This window comes from Maniola hyperantus, chromosome 4, assembly GCF_902806685.2.
Source record: "Maniola hyperantus chromosome 4, iAphHyp1.2, whole genome shotgun sequence".
In the NCBI taxonomy this organism is placed as follows: Eukaryota; Metazoa; Arthropoda; class Insecta; order Lepidoptera; family Nymphalidae; genus Maniola; species Maniola hyperantus.
In genome coordinates, this window is record NC_048539.1 from 4,345,186 (window position 1) to 4,371,859 (window position 26,674).

The window sequence follows — 26,674 nt, forward strand, 5'->3', positions numbered from 1 at the left end:
TAGAGTTGCTGATTTGATTAGTTGGCAATATACTCAACTACAAATTCAATTATTAGAAAACATGGTTGCGATTGGTTGGTGACACAAAATGGTTAACGCCCATAAAGATGAAGATATGGTTCTATCATTTGTATGAGATTACGTAACAGAGAGCGCACTATACTAACACCTTTGCGCGGATAGACTGACTATAGCTGCGGCTGTATAGCGAACTACGATCCGAGCGGTCGATTGTAGTTGAGTATGTTGCTAACTTATCAAATCAGCAACTCGCGGATAGGGTATAGAAATAGTCAGTCATGACAGCTTCAAGCAGTCTGTGTAATATTAATTATTATGGCTCTTAAGTTCTTATTTTGGAGTAAACTATTATAAAACGATTCAACGTCTTTCTTTTTACGTCTGACTTTTTACGTTCTAGTGACAACATAAAATAAAAAATTAGTAACAAAATTAGTAACTTACACATTATTACATACAAACCTTAAAATACCTTAACAAGTTAGTAAAAAGCGAAATGAGAATGAATATGTACAAGTGAGCACCACAAGGAAACAAAAGCATGCAACAGGGATTATGCCAGTTATCAAATGTGAGGGGTAGGTGAATCTCTTTAAACATCTTTGGAAATGTTGAGTTGAAATTCAACGTAAAAGTCATGAATCTACTTTTACGTCTGGTTTCAACATTTAATCTATCTGTAATCTGACGATAAATTACTTAGCAATGTTCTTATGTGTCAAAACTCAAAAGAAACATACAAATTTTGATAAATGACAGCACTGCAAGTTACTGATTTGCCGCGGATAAAAGTTCAGATCACTAAAGTTGGCTTATCTGTCAATGGGGATGATGCCAATGTCAAAAAAATATTTCTTAGTAATTATTAAATAGAGGTTTTCCAAAATTCGTAAAATCCACATTCGCTGCTAGTTTGCTAACAATTTTAAATTATCGATTTTACAAAAAATTACGTCAAATGACGTCACATCTTTGTATTTCATACTAAGCAAGTGTTTTGACGTTTGATAAAAAGTTGCTGATTTGACTAGTAGTCATCATCCCTATTTATATGAACAAGCAAATGTTAAAGTCTCCATACTTTGACAGATTAATGTTCAAGGCAAACAACTTTTCAGACATTTATGTGTTTGGAGATACACCACATAATCAAGGCAGTGGACAAAATGTTATAATTTAAAGGCTCAGTGTCCCAAATCCAAATGGTCGGTGATGTGATCTTCAGAAGTGTTTCGCAGCGCGTAGCTAGAACTCTGACTGTGATGTGAAGGCAACACAAATCACAGTCTAGAGTACTAGCTGCAAGAAGCGAAGATTCCCGTTCTTCAATGCAAGGCGCTAACACCCACCTGTAAGCTTAGTTCACTATGCTAAAGCTAGATGAAGTGATTGTGAAAATATGATAATTTGTTAACCACAATTATTAGTATTACAGGACGCGACAGGTTGAGATGGTAACCGGGATGGGGACGCCCGTACACGCACAGCCCTAGCGCTAGCCCGGTGCGGGCCAACGCGCGTGACGTACGGGTGACGTCCCCCGCCTCATACCCCGATTGCCATCTCGACCTATCGCGGAATATATGGATGGATACAATTTTTATACGGTTTGGAATGGACGCATGTTCGATTCTCACCCATTGGTCGTGTCGCAAATTTTGGCTTAGTAGACTCTTCGACTAAGCGAAAATTTGCACGTCTAAGGAATAAGTAAAAGGGATATTCACGGAATAGACGTAGGCAACTTTGAGTTGCACATAGAAATTACAGTCCAGTGTTTTATTTGCAATGATGGCGGCCAAAGCCATCGGTATAGAGTATAGAGTATAGACTGCCTCCCGCAGTCTTCAAGTGTGGCATAGTAATTGAAAGCCAGCGGCCCTATATGTAAAGCCACCGGCTTTATCGCGCCCAAAGAGGTGGTATTATTAAAGCATGGCTTTGTTTAATAACGAGATATTGTATTTTTTTGAAGCGAAGGTTCTTTACGGGTGTTTCGGCCGTAGAGTACAGTAAGAAAAAACTTCATGATGAAAACTACTGACTTAACTTCCCTGAGACATACTTTTTTCTTATTTTACTTTACTTTCTTGTATTAATTGACTGACTAAACTGGATCAGACCGGACTGGACATAGAGATATTATTAACATCCTTCTACCGAAAATTTCTTTCCGCGAAAATTTTGTAGAAGCTTAATTTTTTCCCAAACGTCTGAATTTTCTCATTTAGAGAAATTTTTATCGTAATAAATGTGCACCGACCTGACTCCTGGTCTTCGGTCTGCATCTGGAAACGGCCACCGCCCATGATGGGCGCGAAGTCATCGCTGTCCGCGATCAGCGCGTTGCGCAGCCGCCCCCGCGCGCTGCCGTCTGCAAGCATTACGGTTACTGTTTCAGAGGTAGGTTCCACTTCTCCGGAAGATCACTCAGTTGTCATAATAATATGTGAGGCGGTGAGGAGCAGGTAATGCTTATCTGATACATACAGAATGACAGACAGCGTGGTAATGTTTGGCCGAACCAACAACGAGGCTAGTTACAAAAGTTACAACCTATCTACATCATATGAAAGAAGGGAAACTTCTTTAGTAGGTACATAACACGCTCAAACTAAGCGGACATTTTTTAAACTTTGGCAACAGTTGAGGATTTGAGGGGAAGGTACTCACTGTCGGGCGTGGACGGGAGTGAGGCGGCGGCGGGCGAGGAGGCGGGCGCGACGCCGGCGGCGGGCGAGCAGGCGGGCGCGGCGCCGGCGGTGACGCGCACGGGCGTGATCGGCGTGGGGCGCGGCGGCATGGCGGCCAGCGGCAGCGTGGGGTCCGTGACGCACGGCGTGCGCACCACCAGGCTACGCGCCCACTGCGCGGACGTCGACGGCTCCTCGCAGTTCGGCTCGCGCTTTACAGGCGTCCTACAATATAAACGGCAATGGTTCAATTCAAGCAAAGGTGGGAGAAGTCAGTGTGTACATAATGAGGCTTACAAAAACCAGAACAGATATGTGTCCCACCAACACGCAGCTTGGGTGAGCGCAGTACGCTCAACGTTGCGGGTTTCCCATCGTGCACGTTGCACGTGCACGGGCGACTAGTTTCCGCTGCGATTCCGTGCAAACCGCGAAAACGGTAACGCGCGTTGCAATGTAAAACCAGAACTCAAACGAGTGCTGATGATGTGCTCAAATGGATGCTTTTAGATGCACATTTCATTAAACTCTTTGATCTTGATACCAATCTTTGATATAACTGCTATTAAGTTATTGTACATACTAAATGCACGCTTCCATGTGAACGCTCGTCGAACATACATACGGAACCGTATACAACCCAATGCCTAATGTGCACTTGCTCTTTAACACTAAAATTAGGTTTTTCATAATCCATATATCCATACTTCCATACTAATATTATAAATGCGAAAGTGTGTCTGTCGGCTAGCTCTCTTCACAGTCCAACAGTTTAAACAATTTTGATTAACCGAAATTTGGTAGAGTTAACTTACATCTTAGGGAAAGGACGTAGGCTACTTTTATCCCGGAAAATCAAAGAGTTCCCACGCGATTCTTAAAAACCGTTTAACCGATTTGTATGAAATTTGGTACAGAAGTAACTTGCATGCTGGAAACTGATATAGGCAACTTTTATGCCGAAAAATCAAAGTGTTTCAAAAGGATTTATAAAAACCTAAATCCACGCGGACGAAGTCGTGGGCATCATCAAGTTCAATATAAAAAATACTTACGAAAAGGTAGCAGAGATGGAGCTGGAAGGCATGGCCTGCAGCTGCGCTATGAGCGGCGCCAGCAGCGCCTTGTTGTCTTCCAGCAGAGGGTCTGACGGCAGCAGGCCTGACGCTGGAACAAGTTGCAGCACTTACAACAGTGTTAACCAAGAGTCTTCTTTAACTTAAAAGCAGCACTATATCGTCAGTGTGACCTCTTTCACCCCCCAATTGTCAGGTTCCCATATTGAACCTATCTGTAATCTATTGTTATTTGTCAAGATATGGTATTTTTGACAAACAACCATGTAGCTACGTAACTATCAGATCTATTTACACAAGATTCACAGTTTGCAAATTAAGTTATAGGTTTTATCACGGCCGTGGAAATACAGTTTCTTTACAGTTTTACAGTAGGATATTTTCATAAAAGTACATTATGAGAATGGACATATTGAGAAAAGGACTTTATGAGAAAAATACATTCTGAGAAATGACAAAAAGGAAATTATCATAAAAGGTCATTATATGCTTAGGCGAATAATAATTATACTATTTTATAGTTTGATACTTACAGGGTGGAGGAGTTGGCGGCCTTTCTTTAGGACAGAGGTAGACTTCGATTTCACCAGACTTTGATTTAAGATGTATCATGTATCCTTTCTCATCTGGGTGTGGTACCTGTAACAAATACCAATAATAATTAGATGGAGCTCCGTGCTCGTAACTTCGTCCGCGTGGATTTAGGTTATAAAAAATCGTGTCAAGTCAGTGGGCAGGTTTTGTACCGCATGTTTGTGAGACTGGCTACTGCGTACCCGTAATCGCAGCGTGGGATCGCTACTGAACTAACTACTCTAAAAAGGAAATGGATGGATAAAGACGGCGGAGGACACATGCAGACTGATATCGCCATCCATAATGTACGCCCGAACTTGTAGCACGACCTGTCGCAAGCCGCACGCTTTGAGTCCACACTTACTTAAATCCCGTTGCAGCTGCAGACAGGTTGGGTACTCAAGGATAATAAATACTCACACTGAGCCTGGTATCTGGAGGTGCCTTGATAGGTATGACGGTCTGATTCCTGAAGTCCTTGATCGACCGCAGGTCTGCGTACGTGATGTAGGCTCGCGACCTGTGCTCGGCCGTCAGTCGCGACAGCGCGTGCTCCGCGACGGTGACGGCGCGCGACACCTTCGCTTCCCGCGCGCTCAGAGCGCGAACTTCGCGCCGTAACCTCCGCATCCGATTGTCTTCGTTCACTCCGCCCGCACCGAGCCCTAAATCATTTTAAATCGGTATTTATTCCGATTAAAGAACTCTATATAATAACTCTAACTAATAAGCACACTTGCACTGAAACCGATTGGGACAAAGAGTGAGGCACGTCGTAAGCTTTCCCCAACATAGACAAACGGCAAACTAACAAACTACTCCGCCTGTACAGAGATAACCTAGGAAGGTGGTGGTACTCATAACAGGGCATAACAAACACCTTTTCGTTATAGGTGTCACCGACAGTCCTCTGTGCAGGGCCTGCATGGAGGTCGATGAAACACCGACGCACGTGCTCCTTGAGTGCACGGGCGTATCAGAATTACGCGAACGCCATTTGGGTTCCCCGACCTCACTCTATGAAGCCCTCGGCAACCTGGGCGGTCTACTCGGCTTCTGGAGCGAGCTTGGATGGCTGGAGTGAAGACTTCAGCGGGGAGGGGCAATGCACGCACAACAGACGGAAACGTTTAAGTGCGGAAACCAGCCCAGAGCGAAGAAGAAGAAGAGGCACGTCGTAATGGATTTAACTATCTGTATCATTCATTTTATGCTCATTAGTTCGCTTCATTTTTATAGCTGATCTTAGCTCTGATAGAAAAGGATTCATGAGCTATCATAATTCCTTTTCCATTAGAGCTAAGATCAGCTAAGCTTTGAAAATGAAGCAATTCCACATTCAACTCTACATTCGTTTAAAATTAGTATTTTGTGTAACAAAATATTCACTTTTAACGGCACTATTGTCTCTTTCAGAAATTACTTCATTTTTCAAACTTCAGATAAACTAAAAACTAGCAGTTCTTCTGCCAATTCACGACGACCTCCGCGCTGTGGTCTTATTAGTGGGAGGTACTGGGTTTTCCCGGCAGGGGTTTGGAATTTTATAACTTCTAAATCTCTTGTCTGGTCTTGTCGGCCTTGGCTAGTTACCACTCTATCGGCAAAGCCATGCCGCCAAGCGATTTACCGTTCCGGTACGATGCAGCGTAAAAACCAAACAGGTGTAGTATGGGTTTAATAAAAACTGTGATACCCCTTCCAGGTTAGCTCGCTTCTATCTTAGACTGCATCATCACTTACCACCAGGTGAGATTGCAGTCAAGGGCTAACTTGTATCTGAATAAATAAATAAATAAATTTTTATTAATTGAAGTTTTAAGCTCACCACATTTCCATTGTATATTATTTTTCGATCTCTTCTCTAATATTCCTATGCCCTCTAACACGTTTGTGATGTCGTAAATTCTCCGTTTCTGGACCGAAAGATGCTCCGCTGCTATGTTTAGATCTAAAACACCGTTGGGCGATGATTTGAGTAGAGCTACGAACTTTTTTGTAAGTAGACCTAATGATGTGTCAAACCTGAAACAATACAGATCATACAATAAGGCACGGATGATCAACGCTAAAGGGCTGCAACCTATCATGCATACAATCTGTATGCAGCATAACATGTATGCAATCTGAGAGCCTATCATGTTTATAATCTGAGAAATGGCAAACACACAGAGCAAATAGGTATACGGTCCTTTTTCAGATTGTACGAGTTATTTTGCATTCATTGTCAAATGTCATTTGTGTATCTATACTAATATTATAAATGCAAAAGTATGTACCTATGTCTATCTATCTGTCTGCTAGTTCTTCACAGGCCCGTCCGTTTAACAGATTTTAACGAATTTTGGTACGGGGATAGCTTTTATGCCAGGGACAGACATATGATACTTTCTTTCCTGGCAAAACAGACTTTCCACGGATGTTTTAAAAATCGAGGTAAATCCACATCGATGCAGTTGCGGGCATCGCGTACTTGGTACAGTACGCGACAGAAAATAATGTACATCGACCTTTAGAAAGAGAGAGCGGTTTTGTAGAGCGTTATCTCTGTCGTTGAGACCGACAAAACGTGACAGAGACAACGCTCTACAAAGCCGAAATCTCATTCTAAAGGTCGATGTACATTATTTTTTGCCGCGTAGTATACAGACTACAGAAATAGCTTGCATCTTGGAGACAGACTACTTTTTATCCCGGAAAATCGAAGACATCACTCAGTATTTTTTTAAATCCACGCGGACGAACCTGAGGGCATCGCATCTATTATCAAATAATTTTGATATACATTTAATGTGTAAGTTTTGAGACGGCAAAAACTAAAGTAGATTTCAATAAAATGTACTTTACCTGGAGCAAAAGTATTGTACCTGGAGCGTTCGGTGTACTTCTTCATGGAGCTGGACGGGCGGCTGTAGGGCACCAGCACCTTGGCGCGCTTCTGCTTGGGCGTCTTGAAGTCCGCCTTCAAGGGCACCACATGCCCCTGACTGCCTGAACTGCTCTCGCTCAGGTTCAGTCTTCTTTTCACCGCCTACACAATTTATTTTTAACTTTGAGAAACCCCATAGGATCAGTTTGTTGTTAGAAACGGTTTTGAGGAAATCGGGGGGTGAGAAAAAAGGGGGTAATATAGGGATTGGAAGGTTATATGAAAGTCCTATAAGTTATGAAACTCGATATTTTATTTAGGCTATAAAATATAATAAAAACCAGTATAAGTTATTTGTGAAGATCCCCCTTAATGGTGGTAATAGGTGCTGAAAGTTTGTTGATTATTGTTACTGTTAACTTGGCATTTGGAATGTAGATTCTTAAAGATACCATGCAGAATTTATATTTTAACTTAAAAATATAACAGGAATCCAAGAAATTAATGGTCCTATACTTCTAATGTTACGATAAAAAACGTGCCCAAGTTCTTGAACTGATACTGAAGACTATTACTGAAGACTTCAGTAGGCAAATGTTTGTAAAAATGTTTTATTTTCAAGACGGATGCGTCACGAAACTATCCAAACAAAATGTAAACAGTCGTAATAACGATATGCACAGGTGATACCTTACTTTCTATAATTCTTTGCAGACAGGCATTGCAGTAGATACAAAACCATTTCAGAAGAAAAGATTATTTTGTTCATACTTGATGTAGTCTTCTACATAAAAGAAAAAAATCTTCTCTACAATAAAATGCTTAATATTAGATGGTTGTGATAAGTAAACTATACATTCGTAGATATGTAGGTATGTGATCCGGATTTCACTGTCTGTTAAAATCGGTTAAGTGCGAGTCGGATTCGCACACAAAGGGTTCCAGGTCCCATACCATCCGTATAAAAAAATAAATTTAAACTTTCATGGCGGCCATTTTGAAATTTTTATTATTTGTTTATAGCGGCAATAAAAATACCTACATATTCTGTAAAAATTTCAACTCTACCTATTACGGTTCTCGAGATACAGCCCGCTGTCAGACAGACGGACGGCCGGACAAGGGAGGCTTGACAAGGGTCCCATTGACACTCTTGGGGTACGGAACCCTAAGAACGACGAACGTTATAAAACATGATGGAAGAAAAAGTACACGCTTTTATTCACTAATTTACTATCCGGAATGTCATTACACCTCGTCGAGACGTAACAGCATTTGTTCTATCCATTATGCCCACAACAAAACGTGATAAATATCACGACTCACTCTTAGAACCGAGTACGTCATCGTTAATCCAACTATCCCTGATTACACTTCACTAACACCAATGTTTCTTTTTTTGCATAAGCATAGATTCATTTAAAACAAAGAATGCTGCCAATTTAATCAACACAAACATTTAAGAAAAACATAACCCTAGTCCGAAAATCGCGCCGCACATTTTGCAAAACTAATTAAATACTCAGACAGATAGATGCAGGAGGCATATTCAATAGGCGTACTTGATTACACTTCACAAACACCAATGACCAATGTTTTTTTGCTTAAGCATCGGCTTCATGTAAAGGATTCTGCATAACAGTAAAAAACACATAGCTCTAGTCCGAAAATCGTGCCGCACATTTTGCCAAATTAATTGAAAACTCAGACAGATATAGATGCAGGAGGCATATTCAATAGATGCAACTAATTCAACGCAAAACAGTGCGGGCAAAGCCCCCTTCGAGGAACTGTGTGGGGAATGGGGAGGGTAAGTACAATACGCGGCAGAAAATAATGTTCATCGACCTTTAGAAAGAAATAGCGGTTTTGTAGAGCGTTGTCCCTGTCGTTGAGACCGACAAAACGTCACATAGGTATGAGTGACAGAGAACGTTCTACAAAGCCGAAATCTATTCTAAACGTCGATGTACATTATTTTCTGCCGCGTACTGTACCCGGTACCTACACAATACGCGACATAAATTAGAACCGACACAAAGGCACGGGGCTCTCGGAAGGGATTCTACCAAAAGAATGCCAATTTCTTATCTCAAAATTTATATTATTATTAATAGTGATCCGGCAAACCTATTGTTAGGCCGAAGATATGCATTCGCGCTGGTTCGATTCTGGTGCGTCAAGAAATCAGAGCAGATGTGCCTCTAAGCTTGACTTGTTAGATAAAATATCATACGACACCCCTGCATTAAAAATTTCGCTAAGGGCTATTTACATAATCAATTTATCCTGTCCTGTTATTCTAATCGGAATAGTCTATGAAATGGAACCTTAAGGATATAACGGTTTGATATTTGAAGGAGATAAAGATTGCAAAAGGCTTTCTGAACAATCGGTTAAAAATTTAAAATAACAGGAGCATGCAACAGTTAAATAACCGATTTATTATACACTTGTATGTATGTGTAAATACAAAAAGAATTCGTCCAAACATTCGAAGGGCGTTGTGTCGTTAGACGATAAGGACAATGACAGTTGCATTGCGCAATGGAGGAGCGCAGGAAGTGAGTACCTGCCACGTGACCCCATGGTGGCTGCGGCCACATGGCGCATGAACGCGGGTGATCGCACTCGCGACATCACTTACTAATAACACCAACGCTAACATGTGCGGACACTTGCTAGCTTTATTTTTAGGCGACCATACAATAAAGGAAGTTAAAGGTTAGGCCTCCAGCTGATTTTTAGGGGTCCGTACGCGAAGGCTGCCAAGGTGACCCTATACTATTACCAAGCCTCCGATGTCCGTTCGTCCGTCTGTTTGCTAGCGGGCTGTATCTCATAAACCATAACAGCAAATAGATGTTTTAAACAAATAATAAATATTTCAAAATTGCCGCCATGTAGATTAAAAAGTCTTGTGTAATAGAATGGAACGCTTCGTGTGCGAGTCAAACTCACACTTGTTCTATAACATCCAGTTTACTTCACAATCGACGTGTCTACTCTACTACCTATATTCTGAGTTTTACAGAGACAAATCGACATATTATGTCGAAGCCAGAGCGGAACTTTCTCCAATGTCACCAATCAAGGAATCACTAACTACGGAGACATCTAACAATTCCAAAATTCACCTCTTTCGCCAAGATTTTGCCAAGGCATTGTTCGACAAAATAATATGGAAGCAAACTTGATACGATACATAAGCCAGAGGAGCTTTCTCTAAGGCCACCAATCAAAGACTAACTGACGAGAACCGAGAACTGACTGAGAAACATCTACCTAACTATTCCAAAATCCTCTGCATTCGCCAAGTCTTTGATTTGGAAAGGCATTGTTCGACAAAACATGGAAACAAACTTGATAATATATGGATGCGATAAATAAGCCAGAGGGGCTTTCTCTAATGCCACCTATCACTGAGTATGGAAACTTCTCAAAACATTTCCAAAATTCACCTGCGTTCGACAAGCCTTCATCATTGTTCGGCAAATGGAAACAAACTTGAAACGATAGTTAATAATGCTCCAACAATTATCATATTTACTAAGAGAATCAAAAAGTCATCAACTTCAAACAGAAGAAGGATCTAGAAGATCATTTTTAAAAACATGATAGTTTTAAATTTTATTTTAAAGTCAAAAACCTGACTGACGTTCTCCCTGGCGCAGTGGTAAGCGCTGTGGTCTTATTAGTGGGACGTCCCTGGTTCGATTCCTGGCAGGTGTTTCGAAATTTATAATTTCTAAATTTCTAGTCCGGTCTGGTGCGAGGTGTCTGCCATCGCTAGTTACCACCCTACCGGCAAAGCCGTGCCGCCAAGCGATTTAGCGTTCCGGTACGATGCCGTGTAGAAACTAAAGGGGTATGGGTTTAATAAAAACTGCCATACCCCTTCCAGGTTAGCCCGCTACCATCTTGGACTGCATCATCACTTACCACTAGGTGAGATCGCAGTCAAGGGCAACTTTTATCAGAATAAAAAAATTAAAAACAGTCCTTGGTCGCCCCTTTACAAATAATCCAGGAGTTGTATCAAAATTAAGAATATGACATAACAGGAAGCAAATAATTAAGACTTCCTACATGCTTCACACTTAAATTGAAAAGTTCATGATGATATGGGAAAGTAGAAATGGAAAGGGGAAGCTGTTTTCTCATTTTCGCTCTACGTTTATAAATTATAAGAAACTATATCACTACCCTTATTATAAATGTGACAGTGTGTTTGTTTGTTGGTTTATTGGTTTGTTTGTTTGCTGGTTTGGTAGTTTGTCCTTCAATCAACTCGCAACGGAGCAACGGATTGACGTGATTTTTTGCATGGGTATAGTTAAAGACCTGGAATGCGACTACTTTTTATGCCGGAAAATCGAAGAGTTACCACGGAATTTTTAAAAACCTAAATCCGCAAGTGACTAATATTATAAACAGGCACAGTTTGTAAGTTTGTTTGTAGGGGGTAATCTCTGAACTACTGAACCGATTTAGAAAATTCTGTCACCTGTAGAAAGCTACATTATTCCTAAGGACATAGGCTATATTTTATTTTTAAAAAATTAGAGATCCCTTCGAAAATTGTAGTAAGCTGCCCGTGCGAAGCCGCGGCGGCTCGCTAGTTTATATAAAAGCAGCAAGATTAGCCTCACCTTAGCAAATAACCTGTTTATTTATGTCTATAACATGAGACATTATAAAAAACCCACTGCCTAGGTCTAACTATAGAAACCATAAAACTGTTTTATCTTTGATCCTATTAGTACATCGAATTTTCTTTTTGTGAAGCAAACATCCTAACAAAACGTGTAGTAAAAATATTTTATCTTATCTATTGATTTACATATTCCAATTTAACATAGCCCCCTGTAAGCAGCTACAGTGTGTCGCTTGCAATTGGCCGAGTATCTCTCACTATGGGGCTTGAAATGCATTGCCATAAATTCAGCCAATCACAACCAATAATAATAATTGATGCAGCTTTTTCATAATCGACACGCAGAAGTATAAGGATTTGATACACTGCTAAAGGAACACACCTGTTCCCCTTCTTGCCACTTCTGTACTTCGAAACCAGACAGAATTCATTGTACCTATACAAAATAAACGGTCATAAACAAAACAAAGTCCCTGGCCTAACAGCTATATTATAATCAGATAAAATATGATAACAATCAAGGCAAACATCTGTCCTCTCTTGAGGCTACAACATATTATAACATGTCCTAAAAGTGCACCTTATGTTTAGTCAAAGTACTGGAATCACAGCAAAGAACTGACAAAAATACGATTCCTTTACAAAATACATTAGATTTTTATGATTTAACAGAAGTCATCCATCCATGCCTGCCTGTATATTATGTTCACAACTGGTCGCTCAACCACCCACTTCTCACTACCTTTTTAAGGTCATTAGGTCCAGGTTACATTGCGCTTAGCGGTGCACGGCCTTCGCTCCAGAACGCGTTTGTCACAACAGCCATCGGTTCTGCGACCGATCAATCAGCCTGTTTGTATCCAATGCTGGACATAATGCACCTCGAGAGCGCGCAACCATACGCGGTCCTCTGCCTTCCTCATCTACGGTCGTCAGTTCAGTGGGCTGGAGATCGTCCCATATTGCGGTTACCGGTACATGGTAACTGCAATCTGTCCACTCGAGAACGAACCTGCCCCAACGGCCATCGGTTCTGCGCCTGCTATGTTTTCAATCAATCAATCTGTTTGCATCCACAGCTGGACACAGGCCACCTCGAGAGCGCGCAACCAACCATACGCGGTCCTCTGCCTTCCTCATCCACGGTCGACAGTTCAGTGGGCTGGAGATGGTTACCGGTACATGGTCTGCTAACTGCCATTTCAGCTCGCTAATCCTCTGGGCTCTGTCAATTACTTTGGTTCTCTTGTGGAGGAGGCCAACTCCATACATCATCATAGGTAGGTTGTGTCAAGTGTCAACTGACAGTAAAATCCTATAATTGCTACTATACAGACTATTGTATGATAAAGACTATCTAATAAAATTAATGTAGAACATAAGGTGGTTATTACAAAGATTATAGGGGGACAAAACGTTAAAATATTTATCTATAAACCAGTCACCATAGCAACTTCCTAATAATATCTATAATAATAACTTCCTGATTGTCATATGGTTGGTTTACCGCACCGCTTATATCAAATGTGTACATGGTTTGTTAACCATGTTTCCAAAGGTTTTCAATATACATAATATAGGATTAAGCCAAAAACACACAGACTGGTGCAAGGTCAGGCCAGGATTTAGCAGTCTATGTAATGTCTGCTATAGAATTTCAGGACACCAGGGACCAATGGCGTGCACAGGGTTCGACGCCATGGTAGGCATTAGATTTTTTTTTTTTTAATTAGATAGGAAGATTACCTATTGCTGGCAAGTCATGATGAGAAATTGAGATAGTTCAAGTAGGGTACGCAATGCTTTTCTGCCTCTATGACCTGCCAGGGAGGCATTCTGTATGACATCTTTCACACAAAATATAATTTTCAGAACTTACCGACCTGGCCCGCCGCCATCTCATCTGCCGTGGGCCTAGTGTAGTGATTCAATGCATTTTTAATAATATTATAAGCAGTATGTATGTTTGTTTGTTACTTCTTTACGCCTCAACTACTTTACTTACACAATTTCAGCGAAAGGCCCTTGGGCCTTGAGGCAATCTTGAAAAAGGCAAGAAAAATAATCGATTCTCATAGATTTTTTCAAAACCTAAATGCACGCAGACAAAGTCACGCTCAATGGCTAGTCTTCTAATAAATTGGAAATGGACACAGTAACAGCATTAATATCAAATCAAAATAATGATACAATCATTATTTCTAAGTGCCATATAAAAATATTACAATCTGTACCTATGCTGATAAAAAGAAATTAGAAACTCAATATGAATTGCAAATGTGAAAAAGTACATATACAACAATATCCTGGTTGACTAAATACAAAATATTATGTTGAATAAAAGGTACCTACAGTTTGGATCAAAGGTTCCAATTCTAAACCTTATGCTTTGTTTTGTGGAGTAAGTACCGCTCAAAGCTCAAACTGTATCACACTGTCCATGATTCTGAAGTACACAACCTTTAAACTAAAATGAATTCTATATATTTGCTATCTCTACCATAATGCTCAAATCTCAATGCGGAAAAAGAAGCGCATACCTATCAATTTAACTTAGCTTGAAGATAGTGTATAATAGAATTATCCATATTTTCTAAACTGAAATGACAGATCTAAATAGTATATCATTCATAGTGTAGACTGCTCCATACCGAAAAGGAACACTAGATTTAGACCTGTCAATTTAGTTGAAAGATTGTGTACCTACTACAGAATTAGTCACAGCTTCTTTGAATTTGTTCAAGTCTGGTTTTGCTAGAAGACTACTGACATGATTGGGTCTGATGACCTTACTAAGCTGTATTGATGAAGTTACTCAAAGATGTAACTACAAACCCTATCCAGGTTTCATCTTAAACTGCATCATAGCTTACTAGCAGATCTCTGTCAATCTAACCTTCAGTTATTAGGTATTATTTACTGATGTATCATTGACTCTACTTAGTATTCCCTTCTTAAAATAGAACCTTAGAACAAACTACGATAATACTAGGAAAATAAAAAGATTCTTTTAACATCCTAGGTTCTAGGTTCTTCCTAGGTTAGGTTAAATTAGTAGAAACCTAATAAGTAAAGATAATATGTAATATTAACTTGATATAGATTTAACATACCCAAAAAATTTTGTAGTAAGTAATTATTGCAATAAGCATACAGAGAAAAACATTATATCCCGAGATAAAGCTTTTTTTTTGTTTACAGACTAGCTGCTAAACTGCTGGCAAGTGACGATGCACAGCCTAAGCTGGAGCATGCTTGCCTAGAAGATAACTTTTCACTCAATGACTTGAAGTCACCTATATTAAAGTGTAGGGGAAAACTGGTTTCGGATTCTCAACAATTCAACTTATACAAAATTTGTTAAAGTTGAATTGTTGGTTTAAAATTGTATGTAAAAATGTAATGGTTTAAAATTGCTGACAGACCCCTGCTTCGCTCAGCTAGTATTTCTGAAAATCCTTTCGTACCTAGTCATTATAAAGAGAATCTATTTGTGAAATCTTTCAAAAAGTTTCTAGACACAGTCAGCCATTGATATGTCAGCCGGTCAGTTTTTCTATTTATTTTTTAGATTAATTATTATTAATCTTTGTAATTAATTACCTATACTAATTAAGTTATCAAAGTAAACAAAAAAGTGCCATGAATTTTTAACAAGCAGATAAGAACAACTACTGTTGAACTAAATATAGCAATGACGAAACAATCTGAAGTACATTGCCCAATATTAGAAGAAAAATCTTACTATTCACTACATTACATCTGCTATATCAAGTCACCTAGGAAATGCTTAGGAATGCATAGTCATATAACTATATAATAAGTTATGTTGATATATACTTGATAGTATTAAATCCATGCATAGTTAATATGTTTTTTTACAGGTTTTCAAAGCATGTTATCACTGGGCTACAGCTACAGTGGCTTTACATTTAGTCAAATGACCCTAGACTATTACGGTCATTGACCCTATTGATTTCAAAAAAATATCACTTTATAATAGCATATTATTATTCATATTATTTTACTCTTAGATTGATCACGTTGAAATAGAAAATGTTGTAAGAAGTTTCTTCAATTAGGTACTTAACTTTATTTGCAAAATAGGAACATCAAAGAATTTATCAACTATTAAGTTAATCATGAATTAGTGTTTAAAGAAAGTTAATTAAATAACAGTTAACATGATTGTATTGTTTATATATTATGTTTGAAAGATGAGATAAGACAAAGGATTCAAAAAGATGGAAAAGATTCAGCGAAGCAAACTTTGTATAAGAAAACTTTCAATCAAATCTCATAAAATTACTTACATATCATAAAAAAATAAAATCAAATATAAGCTAAACTAATTGGAAAGGAACTGAGATATGTTGTCTTAAGATGTTAAGTATAAATGCACAACAACCTAAGTTATTTTCATCTGATGAATGAATAACCTCACTGACATGTGATGTGATCTACAAATAGATCAAAAATATAACAAAAACAAATGGTAGGCACTTGTTGTAATCAAAAGTTAATGGGTAAACTTGACATTTTAAAGAACTTGACTCTAAGCCCCTTTTTTAAGATTTTCTTTAGTTCAAGTTTTGTTAGTATTTTAGAATTTGTACCATTAGGTAGGATTGTGATTTTCATATCATGAATTTTGTTTAATTTCATAAAGTATAGTACCTAAGTCATCTAGGCAACATAATCTGATGAAATTCCACTCTTATGAAATGGTATTTCAAAATCAAAAATAAAGTTCACAACCATAATATTTTCTCATTCTGTATCCTACCAAATGTAGTTTTATCAAATCTCATTTATCAATGTAAAATTCAGATTGAATACATAATGCTTTCAATAATGAAAATCAGTTAAATGGACAAGGATTCATCAAAAAATCCAAGGTCATAGGAAATCAACTAGTAACTATGTTTTATTATACATCTGTTATAATCAGCTGATGTGTTGGAAATTTTGATCATAGCTAGTTATCTACCTAGGTGCTTACTGTATAGAATAGATAGGTAGTTGGTATTGAATTGGACAGGTATGGATTAAATTAAAGAAATGTGAAATGACTAAGGAGGTAATAAGACTTGCTGATGCAGCTTACCTCAGAAGTCTTCGGTGGCGCAGAGAGTGCCTCGCGCCGGATCTGGTGCTGCGGCGTGGCGCCATAGCCGTGGTCGAGCAGATGGTAGCTGATGGGCTGGCTGGGGCTGTCGTCGAGGAGCGTAGTGTGCGACGGAGACGCAGTGACGCGTACCACCACCTCAGCTTCGCCCTCCGCCGGCCCTCGCTTCACCCCCCTCGGCATCGCTGTTATTCAATATATCAACATAGTATAAATCAACGGTGATAAAATTCTTTACTACGACAGACTATAATCATCTCAATTTAATTAGTGAAGAGGTTAGGGGCGCCGCGCGCGCGGAAATCATAAGTCAGAAGCCTCCGAAGAGGAGTGGGTCGATAGCCGTTGTAATGAGCTTTATGTAACCCTTGAGGTCCCTGGCGATACCTATAGATGTTCAGTTATGCTTACGTCACTTTTTCAACGACATTTTCCCAAAAATATCGACGACCTAGCGGTAATTGCTAGGCTTGGCCGCCTCAAAAACTAAAGCGCAAATACCGAAGATTTTACCTAGATAACCTATTATAAACTTATTATACTTACGAAAGGTGTAAGCGAACGATATCCAAATACAGAACCATAAAAAGACATTTAATGTTTTCGACGCAAACGCTACATTATCGAGTACTCAAAATAAAATGTCCGCCGCTTTGTTGGTCTCTCTGAGTGAACTCGTGGACATCGAGACGTTCGACAACTTTTAATTATACGACACTATGTACTAAACACATATTAAGTTAAACACTGAATTCTTCACTAATAAAATAAAATAATAAATTTATCCTAGTCCACATTTTATATCAAGATAAAAATGCAGAGCGATGTAACGACGACAGGAAGCTTTTCAGAACATCTGGCTTGCAAGCAAGTAGCAACGTAGCAGTGGCGCGAACTACGCGCGCAGGCGCGAAGCCGCCGTACAAACCAAGCAACCCCTAGTGACGCCGTTCTCCAAATTCCTCCCCTCGTTTGAGAAGCCATAAAAAATATAACGAATTTTTGAATTTTCGTTCGGCGACCGGTTTTATGCAGAGAAACGCGGCGCACTGCGCTAGGCTACCCTATACCAAGAAGATATCAATGAAACGATTGAATATTTTGAAATGTTACCTTAAAATAAAGTAAGCTTTGATAATTTATTCTGGTAGAAACATTAATTATATCCTCCTTTTGAATATAAATACGTATTTACCCCTTAACTATTTGGGTATTAGTGATATTATATTTCGGTATTGTGTTTAGATTAGTCACAGAAAGATCAATAAAGTATTTCATTCCAATACACATAGAAACTTCTAAATTACGCCTGATATTTGCTATTTATAGCTTAATTTGGGCTTAAGTTTAAGATTTTTTTACAATATATATAAATGAAACTGATTAGTGATAAAGATAAATTTTATCTGTAGTATAATATTTTACCTAGATACTCGTTTTGGTTAGCTCCAATCCCAGCATTCGCACCTATTCTGATAAATGTTGATCTGATGAATTATGTACGCAAGCTGATTTTAATAAACTTAGACTACCTAGGTATATAAAGTGTACACAGCTGGCACCAGCTGGTCGATTCCCATTTAAATAAGAAATTAAAAGTAGGTAGGTATCCTACCCGGAAAAAAATAAAGGATAATAAAGAGAGTAGGTGGTGTTTGGTAAATTTATTGCTAGAACTCAGATAATTATAAATTATAATATAAATAAGCTAAATATAATTTTAGTAAAATAGTGATTTTGGTAACGCAAATCTAATAAAATCAAGAAAAGTGTAGATTATCAATCTTAATCAAAGGTTTATTATTTTTATCGTCTACCAAGGCCCAAAGTCTACAGCGAAACGAGGGATATAGGTACATTTTTTAACATAATTTTATTTTTTACAAGCAAGAATATTAAAATTATAACGGAAGTAGGTTTATGGAACATGAGCGATGAAACGGAAGTGACGGAAAGCTGCAGGAAATAATTCTATATCATAGACACTAATCTATGCATCAGTGTGAATTTTAAATTAAAACATTTTAATTGTAGAATTATTATGTGATTTTAAAGAAAGCTTTGTGTGTTTTTTTAATTAATACAATCCTAGAATACAATAGAGAACAACAGCTATTCTACCATAACTTAACCTTGTCTGTGGAAAACGGAAAGCGCGTCATCTATCCTAACATTTTAAATTATAAGTAATGCATTTCGAAAATTGAAAAGAAATAATTCTTTATTATTTACGATGTCACAACTAGAGCCGTTGTTGGTAGGTGAAGTGCTAACGTGACTAGCGGCTAGCCACTAGCCAGCCCATCCAGCCTTTTGCTTGATGATGATGACTTGAGAGATCGCATTACATTATGGCACTGGTGCGTAGAGATGCCTACCTAATTTGATAGAAGGCAGAAGCTACAAGTACTTTTTGGCCCATTTCCAAAAAAGGGGGCTCATAATTATGTACCTACAGTACGCGGCAGAAAATACTGTACATCGACCTTTAGAAGGAGATAGCAGATTTGTAGAGTATTGTCTCTGTCGTTGCCCGACAAAACGTCATATAGGTATGAGTGACAGAGACAACGCTCTACAAAGCCGATTTTATTTATTTACTAGCTTATGCTCGCGACTTCGTCCGCGTGGACTACACAAATTTCAAACCCATATTTCACCCCCTTAGGGGTTGAATTTTCAAAAATCCTTTCTTAGCGGATGCCTACGTCATAATAGCTATCTGCATGCCAAATTTCATCCCGATCCGTCCAGTAGTTTGAGCTGTGCGTTGATAGATCAGTCAGTCAGTCACCTTTCCCTTTTATATATTTAGATTTATTGACTAGCGCTTGGCTGCAATCAGGCCTGGTGGCAAGTGATGATACAGCCTAAGATGGAGCGCGCTTGCCTAGAAGATGCCTATTCACTCTTGACTTGAAGGTACCCATATAATGTATATATGTACATTATTTTCTGCCGCGTACTGTACCTAATACCTATAGTACGCGATAGGTCGAGATAGCAACCATCCCCATAGTCCCCACCCCGATTGCCATCTCCATATTATATACTATACCAATTTCTCCGAGATTTACAAGATTTTCAGAGGAGTTCGCGAGATTTTTCCGTAACAAATTCTGGATTCCAACTCCATAATCCTGATGCTGCAGTGTTACTGCCCTTTAGTTATGGAGATTTAAGAACTGTTGATGGTAAATAATTAGTGTAGGTATCAAAGCAACGACCAATAATTGAACTCAAAGTCTCAACTCTGATGATGCAGGGTACAAAACTCCTAAATCTTAGGGGTTCAGGAACTATTGACAGCAAAATAATATTGTAGGTGCCGAGCATAGACTTCATTATTGAACTCTACGTCCCAACTCTTCAATCATGATGATGCATGGTACTTTACTTCTAAGCAGTAGTGATTTAAGAACTGTTGATGGATGTTGTTTGATGGTGAATTAATATTGTAGTTATACCAAACATTGACTAGGTACATCATTGAACTCCAAGTCCCAACTCCTCAATCCTAATGCTGCAAGGCACTGTACTTAAAACCATGGTGAATGAGTAACTGCTGATAGTGGATCGATATTCTAGGTAACACTCATAGCCTTTATTATTGAACTCAAAGTATCAACTCCAATCATGGTGCTGCAGAGTATTGCACTCCTAAGACATGGGACTTAACTTGTCTGAATGACTTCATTGAACTCAACACCTCAATCTTGATGGTGCACAATACTACACTAAGCTATAGGGACTGACAAATCATCAGCATAAGTTCTGGACGTCCATTGTTGGACATAGGCTTATTAGGGAAGGCCATGCCCGCCACCACATCTGGTCCTCAATAAGCCACTTCTTGTCAGCCTCTTTATATCATCGGTCCATCGTCCTGGAGGGCGCCCTACACTACGCTTGCTGATACGGGGTTTCCACTCTAGAACTTTTCGGCTCCAGCGGCCAACGCCTCTACGACATGCTTGGCCTGCCTACTGCAAGCTTGCTAATGGTTTGGGCTGTGTCAGTGACCTTGGTTCTCCTGCAGATGTCCTCATTTCGGATCTTACCCCTCAGGGAAACTCTTAACATAGCCCTCTTCATAGCATAATGAATTTCGTAAACGGAGTTTTCAAAAACTGTGTAAGAAACCTCATTTATGATTTTAAAATACCTATTCAACTCGAGGGAGTAAGCCAAACTTTTTAGGCTCTCGATTTTCATGATCAGGAGCAAGCGGTACCTCCTCTGTCATTATTCAAATAAGTATGTTGTGTATAGATAGAGGTAGCAGGTTTTTATCTATAACTGTGCTGAACTTTAGTTGTTTTTATTATATTTTATTCTTAAAAAATGGCCGTGATGCCACAGAATAATATACATGGCATAACGGACAGTACTACGAAACTACTAAAAACCGGTCAAGTGCGAGTCGGACTCACTCACGAAGAGTACCATTGTACAAGAAATACGTAATACATACTTAAATTACTTAGTTCAAATTTTCATGGTGAATTTGAAATTTTTATAAGTTGTTTTGCAGCAATATAAATACACGTGCTGTGAAAATTCCTATTTTACGGTTCGTCAGATACAGCCCGCTGACAGACGGACGGATGGCGGGACGCACAATGGGGGCTTAGTAATAAGGTCCCATTAGCACCCTTCGGGACTAGGTTACGGAACCCCAAAAAGACAGTGATAGCGTAATGGTTAGACTTCGGCCTCCTTTAGTTAGGGGGTCCAGGCAAGGCCTGGCTGTTCAGCGCGGAAATGCTGCCAGTATTCTTGGCACCATTCCGCGCCGGCATGTTTGTTCATTAATTAGATAAGGCTGGCTTTAAATTTTATTGTAACATTTTCAATTTAAAACAAAGAAGTTAACAAAACAATATATTTAAATATCTATAATTACAAATACTTCATATTTATTGTCCTTAGGTTCGTCTACGATTTGCATAGCCGAGTACGTGATAGCTTTCACTTCTGATCCTTGCGGGTGTTTCCCGATCTGGAATTCTTCGCCGAAGCACTTACAAACTATCCTAAACTCCTCAGTGTTAAACTCCGTGATCACTAACTTCTTGCAAATCAGGAAAGGTTCGACGGAGAATAGATAGAGCAATTCGTCAAGGAAGTGGTAAAGGAGGCCCATCAAGTCATCGGCGTTAGCTTCGATGGTGTGAACTTCCTTGATCTGCACGTAATCCATTTCTGTCATGTAAGCAAACATCGCCATCCCGCACTGCTCGAACGCTTCTTTTAATGTATCACCCCATGCGTGCAATCTGTAATAGAACAAATATATTGTTGTAGGCAGGATACGTTAAAACTAAACACCTTTGCCAAAAAACGGGCGTTTTAATTTTTTTGTTCAATTGGCAATAATTTACTACTATAGAGTTTTATAGTGTAAAATGTAAATGTTAGGAACTAGCAGGTTGAATTGTATGAATTTCTATGGAACGGATATTACATCGAGCGCTGCTGTCGTTGATACAATAATTTTAGCAAACGTCCAAAACGCAGCGCACTGGAGGAGTACCTGTTAAACAGGCGCCCGAGATGGCAGCTAGTCCTTCCTGGCATGGTAGAAAGGACCTGCACTCGATATCAAGAAACAGGTTCTCTTCAGAGGAGGCAAAGATCTTTGAAAAAAGGTTCGAATGAACCACGGAAAGATCGCTTTTGTGTGAGTCAGGCGTTAAGGAACCGGAAGAGTATCTACCCACATGGACCTTAAAAAACCAAGTACAGGAAGCTCAATTTAGCCTTTTAGCTACCAACATACGCACTGGGTTGCCCGTTTGATGTTTGCGAGAAATTATGCATCCAGATACAAGCGAACTGAAGTAGAATACTTTCTCTGGTGTTCTGATATTACTATTTGGTGAGTACAGACGCCGCGACCGAGACTATGAAGACCAAGACAACACTGTGTGCAAATGCTGTGTTCTGAAAAAATTACTTCTTGTGATAGGGGTTCGTGGCGACTGCGTCCATTTCTGAACGCTGCTTGTCTTGACTGTGTGAATATACATGTAAACTCAGCGGTGTTTCATTGGACCTCTGGGTCCACAGCTACAGGCGCGAACAGTTCATTTTTATAGGTGCCCGTTTTTTCTTGCAAAGGAGTGTATTTTGGATCTCACTAATAAAATATGAGGCCTAATAAAACAAACTACGACATCGGTTACATATTTGCTACATCTATACATTCTACAGGTTTTAACCAGGAGGAGGATAGGTTGGTGAAGCTGAGCGAGTGATTTAATATGCAACAACACATGCATAGGTACTTAATTATTATAAAATTCAAAATTATATGAATAAATTGTACTGACTCAGTGCATTAGTTAGAGGGTCCGACGAGACGCGATGTTAGAGCCGATTCTCAGAACACTACGAATTTATTAAAATAAATTGTTAAATGCTTCGTGAAAATACATAAATATTGTTCTTCTGAAGTGCCTAAAAGGAAGCCTATATTTTTAGTACATTGTCAAAGTAAAAACATTAACTAAAATGGGATTTTTGTTTTAGTATAGTTCGATACAAAAAGTTTAATTTTTAGTTTGAGGTTTTACATTAATTAATTCCGCCCATAAGCTCTCAGTGCGCAAGTCGGCTCATGATAGGTACCTAATAAAAGGTGCGTGTAAAACATTCAAGCTACACCTATAGGTTAGGGACACAATAAATCGATTAAATTAGGGTTTACACATTCTCGGATATCCGAGAAGGTGCAAGCCCTCATTTTATCGATTTATTTAAAGAATCTCAATATCTCGGATGTACTGCTTTTTTAGTGGGTTGGTAAATAGAAATAGCCAAAAACATGATATTGTGGCTAATTCCTTTGTACACAATCTCTAAACTAAACTAAAATGACACGTCTAAATCGATTGCTATCTCTGTCATAATATTGCTGCGGAAAAGGATAGCAGTAGATTTAGACCTGTTAATTTAGTTTAGTTTAGAGATTGTGTACAAGAGAATCGGCCCCATTTAGTCAATTTTGAAAAGGTTTTTTTATTGCGTGATAGGCTTGCGCTTGACGACAATCATGCTTAGAAATTTAAAAAAAACCGGCTAAGTACGAATCAGACTCGCGCACTGAGGGTTCCGTAGTACAATCGTATTTTATCGACATTTTGCACGATAAATCAAAAACTACTTACTAGATCTCGTTCAAACCAATTTTCGGTGGAAGTTTGTATGGTAATGTACATCATATATATTTTTTAGTTTTATCATTCCCTTATTTTAGAAGTTACAGCCCTCCCCCCCCCCCCCCCCTGTAACACACACACACACATTTTACCACTTTGGAAGTGTCTCTCGCGCAAACTATTCAGTTTAGAAAAAAATCAGGTTAGAAACTTCAATATCATTTTTGAAGACCTATCCATAGATACCCCACACATATGGATTAGATGAAAAAAACTTTGGGTTTCAGTTCTAAGTATGGGGAACCCCAAAATTTATTCTTTTTTTTCTATTTTTGTGTAAAAATCTTAATGCGGTTCACAGAATACATCTACTTACCAAGTTTCAACAGTATAGCTCTTATAGTTTCGGAGAAAAGTGGCTGTGACATATGGACGGACAGACAGACATGACGAATCTATAAGGGTCCCATTTTTTGCCATTCGGCTACGGAACCCTAAAAAGCAATGATGAGGTCTAGGTTGGAGCGCGCTTGCCTAGAAGATGTCTTATCTTATCAAAACAATCGTCACTGACAAGTGCGAGAGAGTGTATGTATGGTAGCTTATGACATGACGTAGATATTTTTATATCCGTGGCCCTACCGCGGTTGTTTGACAGCTACAATTTCACGATCGCAATCATCTCTGATTGGTTAATGCTCGCTCACTATTGGCCGCAATGCATTGTTGCAACAAGAATCGCACAAATTCAGCCAATCAGAACAATTGAGATTGTAATAATGATTGATGCAGGTTTTAGACAATCGCCCCGCTGTATTTTCATGGATTCGGATCGCACTTGGCCGGTTTATTTATTTTATACTAGCAAAAATTATCCTCGCGGCTGTGTTCGCGTGGACTACACGCAAATGAATTTTCAAAAATAATTTCTTAGCGGTTGTTTACATCATAATAGCTATCTAGTCAAGTAGTTTGAGCTGTGCGTTGATAAATCAGTCAGTCAGTCAATCAGCTTTTCTTTTTATATATAATACTAGCTTATGCTCGCGACTTCGTCCGTGGGGACTAAACAAATTTCAAACTTCTATTTCACTCCCTTAGGGGTTGAATTTTGAAAAATCCTTCCTTAGCGGATGCCTACGTCATAATAGCTATCTGCATGAAAAAATTTCAGCCCGATGCGTCCAGTAGTTTGAGTTGCTGCATTGATAGATCAGTCAGTCAGTCAGTCAGTCATCTTTCCCTTTTGACGAAGTCGCGGGCATCAGCTAGTATTTTAGAATTTTGTGATAGGCACTCAGTTTTTGCCATTTTTTCAGGAGTGGAGTTGACCTCATGAGCTATAGCTAGGCCTGCCCTAAGGTAAGATTTCAAACCGGTAGAACTTCTAAAAAGGAGTAACTTGATGCAATAAAAGGCTAAAATATTTTAGGTTAGATCAATCTAAATAAGTTTTTAATACTCACTGAACATCAGCGGTGTGGTCGAGATCTGTAAAAAAATGTCAAACAATTATTTCGTACACCTAATCATAAGAACTTGCAGTAAAATTCTTATTTTAGTAAATTAGTGCTTACATTCATACTTCACCGGTGGTATAATAAAGTCGTCTTCATTTAAGCCGCCTAACTCTTCATCCATTTTAAAGAATCTGTCGGTATCACTATTTCCGTAGTTCAATAAATACCAATTGAAGATAACGTAGTTTCAACAAAAATCAAAAATAATAAGTATTAATAATATAATGAATCACAAATTGCTCGCAATTATTTTATTCTATGTTATTTACAAACATCGATACATCGATCACACTCTGTGGTGCACGGCGCCGACAAACACCCAACAAAGTACTCTGTGGCGCCGCCGATGCGTGCTGCATAGGTACCTACCTCCTTGCATTGGTTATAATATTTTAGAAAGGCTTAAAAGACTGACATCCAGGGCCGTAAAATATTTTTTTAAAAAAACATAAGTTATATTCGTAATTTCGTAGATAGAATAATAGGTAGATTTAAGTACTGTGTAACCGCGTATGAGACATCGACAGCACGACGTAACGATGAATAACACGACAATTATTACCAGTTTAGTAGTCAATATTTGTATTAACCGATCAACAATATTTATTTTGTATTAAACGTTTTTTATGTGAAAACAAGTAAATAACTCATGAGAAATACAATTACGCCACGAATTCTCAAAGTTTGTTTTGCAACTTCTTGTATATATTCTTGAAAAAAACCAGTTATACGATAAGGGTTAAAAAATAGGTTAGCGCTGCGTCTCTGTTTATCACATTAGTAACTTTATCTGTGCTCTCTTTTTAGTGCGAATGAGAAAGCAAACGTTCCTGCATCTACCTTTATTACTCTATCTACGTCCCTCCCCTAATCTATTCTATGGTCGTTGCTCTGTGGTCGTTTCTTATAATAATTATCTTAGTAGGCCTTAAAAGACTGATATCCAGGGGCGTTAAATAAATTTAAAAAAA

At 38.8% G+C, this 26,674-nt stretch overlaps 2 protein-coding genes across 2 annotated transcripts in view; both read right to left on the bottom strand.

Annotated features, from left to right (window-relative positions):
• Nucleotides 1-17,901, bottom strand: part of E2f1 (E2F transcription factor 1) — a 34,882-nt gene extending 16,981 nt beyond the window's left edge. Inside the window, exons 1-9 of the mRNA XM_034985083.2 lie at nt 17,567-17,901; nt 17,000-17,205; nt 7,234-7,397; nt 6,195-6,391; nt 4,787-5,031; nt 4,324-4,429; nt 3,770-3,881; nt 2,695-2,939; nt 2,285-2,395 (exon numbers count right to left, since the gene is read on the bottom strand). Of these exons, the coding sequence (XP_034840974.1) occupies nt 2,285-2,395; nt 2,695-2,939; nt 3,770-3,881; nt 4,324-4,429; nt 4,787-5,031; nt 6,195-6,391; nt 7,234-7,397; nt 17,000-17,203 (1,384 nt within the window). The 5' untranslated portion in view covers nt 17,204-17,205; nt 17,567-17,901. The remainder of the gene's footprint in view (nt 1-2,284; nt 2,396-2,694; nt 2,940-3,769; nt 3,882-4,323; nt 4,430-4,786; nt 5,032-6,194; nt 6,392-7,233; nt 7,398-16,999; nt 17,206-17,566) is intronic.
• A 3,944-nt stretch (nt 17,902-21,845) lies between these two features.
• Archease (protein archease) lies at nt 21,846-25,999 on the bottom strand. The gene is made up of 3 exons (XM_034984997.2): nt 25,761-25,999; nt 25,650-25,674; nt 21,846-22,299 (listed from the first exon to the last, which is right to left on the bottom strand). Exons 1-3 carry the CDS (start codon nt 25,822-25,824, stop codon nt 21,909-21,911), a joined length of 480 nt encoding a protein of 159 aa, XP_034840888.1. The 5' UTR covers nt 25,825-25,999; the 3' UTR covers nt 21,846-21,908.
• Between the last annotated feature and the right edge of the window lie 675 nt (nt 26,000-26,674).